The sequence below is a fragment of the Daucus carota genome, chromosome 3 (genome assembly GCF_001625215.2).
Source record: "Daucus carota subsp. sativus chromosome 3, DH1 v3.0, whole genome shotgun sequence".
In the NCBI taxonomy this organism is placed as follows: Eukaryota; Viridiplantae; Streptophyta; class Magnoliopsida; order Apiales; family Apiaceae; genus Daucus; species Daucus carota.
The window spans coordinates 37,116,195-37,122,476 of NC_030383.2; the positions used below are offsets into that span (position 1 = coordinate 37,116,195).

The 6,282-nt window shown below is 35.6% G+C and overlaps 1 protein-coding gene across 1 annotated transcript; it reads right to left on the minus strand.

Annotated features, from left to right (window-relative positions):
- Positions 1 to 2,548: 2,548 nt before the first annotated feature.
- On the minus strand, positions 2,549 to 5,063 carry LOC108211047 (uncharacterized). The gene is made up of 6 exons (XM_017382533.2): positions 4,792 to 5,063; positions 4,016 to 4,106; positions 3,640 to 3,812; positions 3,254 to 3,314; positions 3,092 to 3,138; positions 2,549 to 2,935 (listed from the first exon to the last, which is right to left on the minus strand). The coding sequence occupies exons 1-5, from the start codon at positions 4,954 to 4,956 to the stop codon at positions 3,122 to 3,124; spliced, it is 507 nt and encodes a 168-aa protein (XP_017238022.1). The 5' UTR covers positions 4,957 to 5,063; the 3' UTR covers positions 2,549 to 2,935; positions 3,092 to 3,121.
- Between the last annotated feature and the right edge of the window lie 1,219 nt (positions 5,064 to 6,282).

Genomic DNA, 6,282 nt, shown 5'->3' on the forward strand with positions numbered 1-6,282 from the left:
ATTGTGCTGTGATGGGTGTCTGCTCCAACTTGGTATCGTTGCTTTTTAAAATTTCAAAATCAGATAATTTGTCATGCAACTCTTCAAAAGAAATAAGTGAATCTCTAGCTCGAATCAATAGTCTTGTATTCAGAGTTAAGCCCTTTAAGTCCAGCATGAATCAATTCATCATCTGTCATTGGTGAACCCGCAAGAGCCAGAGTTTCGGAAATGCTTTTCAGTCCGCATATAGTCAGCAATGCTCAGATTGGCAGCAGTTAATTGGAGAGGGTCTCACGGAGAGCCATGATACGAGTGTGAGATTTTCCTGCGTAAGTTCGTGCACTGCCAACCGATTCCAAGCGTCGGCAGCAGAAGTAGCTGAGACAATGAGAGGGACAATATAGTCTGAAACAGAAGCGAGAATGGCATGGAAAAGTAATCTATCTTGTTGTTTCCATAATCGATATGCGGGATTGGGTATGGTGCCACTATTCCTTCAGGACATGGAAGGGTTCCATCGAAGTAGCCATCAAGATCATAGCCGAATAAAAGTGATTCATATTGGACTCTCCAGGAAGGATAGTTGATTTTGTTTAGTTTCAGAGGAAGTTGAGTGGCAGCATTTATTGCTACAATTTGGTTGGGTGGATTTGTGGCGACATGAAGAGTGTCTGGATTAACAATAGCCTGTGAAGAAGGGTTGTCTGCTAGCATGATTAAATTGTTTTCGACGAAGAAAAAACGAGGCTCTGATACCAGATAAAGGTTTAACTCAGTTTGAGCAAAATGGTTATATTACTTTCATTCAACCAGGTGTGCTATACATACATGGATTCACATACTGTTGTTTACAGTAGATAAGTACAACATCCTACATAGGATTAACAATTTAACAGCTACCATGAAATGTGGAACAATAAAACAACTAAGAGTTACAGGACTTCAGGACTCTTTTGTTGCTGTGTTATCAGTCTTTAGTATAAAATTCGTGATCAGACCAAGTGAAATATTGATCTGGTGCTCGAACTGTAATTGCCCTGTGGCAAGTCGTAGTGGTTGTTCCACTAGAACCAATGCTTCTAATAAGTACCTTTCTCGCAGTATAAATATGCAACATTCGACGGAATGTGCACAAGCATTGAGACACAAAATGGAGGTTTCACTAAGGCTGTTCTATTTGCTTAGTTTTCTAGCACTTCTTAGCATCGCAGGGCTGGATCATGTTTCGGGAGCAGGCCCTTGAGGAAAATCTTCAGCGGATGAAGTGGCTTTGAATTTACTATTTAGGCCTTGCGCAGCAGCAGCCCAAGATGAGAAAGCTGCAGTTTCCGAGAGTTGCTGTCTTCAAGTCGAGAAGATCGGGCAGAACCCGAGTTGCCTTTGCGGTGTCATGCTTTCGGATACTGCCAAGAGTTCTGGTGTCAATCCGAAAGTTGCTATGAGCATCCCGAAGAGATGCAACCTTGCTGGCCGTCCTGTGGGCTACAAATGCGACCTAAATTCTATCACACTTAACATTTTTGCACTTGAATCAACTCGACTCGTTTCCTATGTTGCCTGCTTCTAACTGAAGCTTGATCTTTTGTGTGCAGCATATACTCTGCCTTAGAATCAAAATGCACCGAAGCAAAGATTACGAATAAATACAGTAACTAGTGTCAGGGCAGTCAGTATGGTTATTGTTACCATGGCTACTCTTGTTTGCAGCAAATAAAACTAGCAACCTGTGTAATAATCTTACATAAAGCAACTAGACCCTTGTCTTTTCAATGTGGTTTTGATCTTAATGAACCATTTATCAGTACATTTGGAAATATGGACTTGGTTAAATCTCTCCAGTAAGCTAAGGCAGAATAACAGAGCTAGCATAAACACTAATTCAGTTCCTGTCCCTTCAACCAACTATAGTTGTATTCAGTATATTTCTTCAAGACGCCAAGAATAGCCTCAGAGGTAAATCCACATACATTTTATCTTCTCCGAACCATGTTCTACCCTGTTCTCAAGTGGGCGGTATGTTTGGTACATGTTGTATAGTCGGATTCTACATATCATAGGTAGACCTCGAGAAGGTCTTAACTGGAGACTACCTGTCTGAGGCCATGACATATACTTGACAGGGGATAGGGATGTTTGCATAATAATGGAAAGTAGTGAAGCCGCTAAAACTAGACACATACCTGATACTTCCTAACATGTGGCTGAGAAACTTGAAATGTTCTTGGAATATCTTTGAGCAACCGAAACTAACGGTACTCTGAAAGATCTGATTCCGTAAAGACCTTTAACTGCCAATCTTATCTTATCATATCATATCGTTATGTTGGGTAGAGAAAAGAATAGCCACAATTTTAGTATCTATAAATCTATGTCATGCTAAAAGTTGAAAGCTCCCTTAGTCTCACACAACCTAACAAAAGTATTGTTCTTCTTGTCCCAAATCTCCCGAGGGTATGAATTAACAGCTGATAATAGACAAATTCATTCACCAGTCAGAAAAGAACCAACAGTAGTAGGACATGTCTATAACTGAAAACGAAGAAAAGTCGATAACGCCACTTCCATGTGATCATAACATTGACCTCAATTGCCTGAATATATTGATAGTGAAATTCTGAGAAGGACTACAACTACAATATATCTATTGATTAACATAGGCAACCCATAAATCTGTTACAAAAGATAACCTATGTGTCAGACAATGGATGGGCGATGATAATACGAGTCTTCTAGTTGTGAACATAGATTAGCAAGTTCGTACTTAAAAACACAAGGTTTAACTTATCCTTTACACTAAAGAAAAAAAAACTTAAATTCTAAAAAACATGCTACATATAATAGTTATATTTATAATTCAGATGAGAATAAGAAAGCAACTACTGTCAGTTCATTCCATCTTCCACATCACAGAACATAAACTGCAACTTCCTCTAGTAAATCCCTTCCTGGCTTCCTGTAAATATACAGTAAACAAGAATTGATTATAAAACTAGGCCTAGTGTGATAACCCGGGGTAATTATCAACTGAACAAGAAATTCACATTCAACACATATGTACAAGTCTACCAAAACTTTAAAAAAATAAATGGAATAACTAGCTTTAGAATACCAAGTTTCAAGTACAACAGGAGATGCTCTCTTAGTAGTACAGACCCCCTGAAAATGATTAGAATCAAAATTTTAATATAACAATTCATGTTGAATTCAATCAGAAAGAGAGTATAATAAGGTTTCCTTATTGAGTTGTATAGGTACAGCTACGACTTCATACCTTGCCACCAGTTTCCTCGTGAAGCACTTCCAGAGTCATCTTCTCCTTGATCTTTCTTAAACTGTTGAGATTAGAAGAAATATAAATATTAGCAAATTTGTATGCCCGTTCTTGACAAATTATTTCAAAATCGATATTAAGACAACTGAACTTACTATGGAGGATTTGGTGTAGATATTAATTCTCTTTTATTATTCCTAATTTCTTCTAAATACATGGTTACATATGTTTACAGTTAAGACCGGTTAAAGTCATTTTTGCAATTGTTCAACAAGTTCCATGACTAGTATCCACAACCAGATCTGTTTTGTGCATAACCTAAAAAGGGTTGCTCGGAATATATGGTAACATGAACAAGCCTACAGATGGTGAGGATATTAACTCACAGTTGAATAATCATGGCCCTGGCTATTATAAGATGTGGTATAGTTGTCTTGACCGCCGTAGTATATAGAGGAGCTGAGATGGCATGGTTGAACATTTTGCTCAGTGTAATATGTATTGTTAGGATCCTTCCAAGTGCCCTGACTTTCACCTTGCTTGTTCAGATGCATGGAATCTAAGAAATATTGCATTCATGCTTTAGCAAGTCAAAACTTTCAATCCCAATTTTTCTCCTATTTATATACTAAAAAACAATACCGCGCTCACAATCATCATTTTATCTCAATTTTGTTAGGACATTTACGGTGACTGTGCATCTGCTTAAGAAATACACAAAATAAGTTACAAATGTGCATCATTTACAGTCCCGATTCTAACCTGATTGTCCAATTTTGGAGTTCCAGGCACGGTTTGCTGAGTCGTGTTTCTTCTCAACAGCGTGACTGCGCAAGGCCTCCCTGCCCACAATCTAAGCAAAAAAAATACAATCTTGATTCAGAAAATGCAAAAATATTCACATACAAGGAATCACCAAGACCCTCTAGCATGGACAACAATACACACACACACACACACACACACATGTTCTTGAAAATATAAAAAGTACTGAAACAACTAGTCTCAAATTCTCATGCAAGACACATATATATCCAGAAACAACCATGAATTAACATATATCCTTACCATAAAATATTCATATTATTATAAACACTGGAGAATGACATATCTAAACTAGACAGGTAAATACTTTATATTATCCTTTTCTGACATGCAATTAATTTATCCTTGTATATATATATATGAAACTCCTGTTTAATTAAAAAATGTTTCCGGGACACCAATATCACGCTGGACCGCTTCGGTCCAACACGTAACATGTAAATCGGACTCACTAAACAAGACGGCGCTGGCCCTTCAACATGAAGGGGGCAAATAAACCATTTTGATTTCCAAGAAAATAACACTTAAATACATAATCCAAAAAAGCTTCCAGTTATGGAGGCGGTGGGGTGGAACTTTTTCACTCCGACTGTTTCGAAATCCTGGTTCCGAACCAAAACAACATAACTTAACAGAAATATACAGAGACAAAAGAATAATAAATGATATATAAACCAATAACATATGGTAAATGTTGAGTGATATAAAAGTACCAAGTTAGGGGGATTAGAGGAGAAGATAGAGCCAAAAATCCCAGAAGAAGCTGAAGAAAATGGAGAAGAAGCAGAGGATGATGAAGAGTCCTTTGTGCCGAAAAGATCCGAAGCAAAAGTTGATGATCTTTCTGATGAACTAGCAGTGCGCTTCTCTCCCTCCATGCCTGTTGAAAGCAAAGGCTTTTGTATGTGTGTGTAAGAATAAGTTAAAGTCTGTTGGAGAAAGAAGCAGAGTAGGTGAGCGGGGTTTAATATGGATATGTATGGGTATTATATATACAACTTAGATATGATGATGGTCTTGTAAATTTTCTTTCTCATGTTCATATACATTGTAACATACGTAATCCTTATATGGGTCGTGAGCATCCACGTAAGCGGCCTAAATTATTTGTGAATTACTCGATTTAAATTTAAATTTACGGGGTGTGTTTTATTGAGATTTTAATGGATTGTTTTTAGTTTATAGATTTTAATGTATGGTAATTGGTATGTGATTTTGATTTTGTGTGGATTCTTCATAAAATGTCGGAGATTTGATAGGATTTAAGCACAATGCTTCAAAATCTCATGAATTTTGATGGGATTTCAAAAAACTTAAAATACAACTGAATAATGCCACAAAATTTATCATTTTATGAAACCTAAAAAAATCTACCAGCATTTGAATACCATCAGATTTTAATGGATTTTAAACAATCACAATTGAATACCATCGGATTTTGAAGTATAATTAAAAATCCTAATTGAATACCACCGGATTTTGTAGCATAATTTAAAATCCCAGTTGAATACCTCACGATTTTAATGGATTTCAAACAATTCAAATCGAATACCCTCGGATTTCATGAATGAAAAAAAATATTTGAAAATCTCAATCCAATACACCTCTCTTTACTTGTATTTTTTTTAATTGAGATAATCCAAGTGGTGGTTTTATTTTTCGCTGGGATATCCGGAGTCGACTATGACACGTATCACGAATTATTAGAACAAATATTCATTTGTAAAGTATATAAGTCTAACTTGTCAAAAAAAAATTAAAAATAAAATAAAATATTTCAGGGATGGATGTAGGTGTGATTATTATTTTTCTCATTCTTGAAAATCTAGATATATTTAATTCTGATTTTAAAAAGATATTATAAATTTAGGATATTTAATTAGATTTTTAAGTCATACAAAAATTATGGTGTTGTTGAAATTATTTAAATATTATTAAAATCTGTTAATATTATGAAATTATGGTGTTCTCAACTTTGTTTCCAAGCTCCGTTTGTAATGTATGCTAAAAGTTTAACTCAAGCTGGTGAGAATAGAATCCATGCATGCATATAAATAATTTAATTAAAATTAGTCTTCCGTCCGTCACGTTATTTGACAAAAAAATTGAGAATAGAATTTAAAATACGTTGCATTACTTTTTCATAAATAATAGATTTATGGTATTTTATTGTGTATTTATATTCAAAAGATTCCTTCATAATT

What these genes read in the sequence shown, in the direction of transcription:
- LOC108211047 (XM_017382533.2), bottom strand. Translation starts at nt 4,956, where the DNA reads ATGGAGGGAGAGAAGCGCACTGCTAGTTCATCAGAAAGATCATCAACT. An exon ending in CCTCTAATCCCCCTAACTTG is followed by an intron (nt 4,107 to 4,791) that starts GTACTTTTATAT and finishes TTTTTTGCTTAG; the next exon opens with ATTGTGGGCAGGGAGGCCTT. An exon ending in CTCCAAAATTGGACAATCAG is followed by an intron (nt 3,813 to 4,015) that starts GTTAGAATCGGG and finishes AATATTTCTTAG; the next exon opens with ATTCCATGCATCTGAACAAG.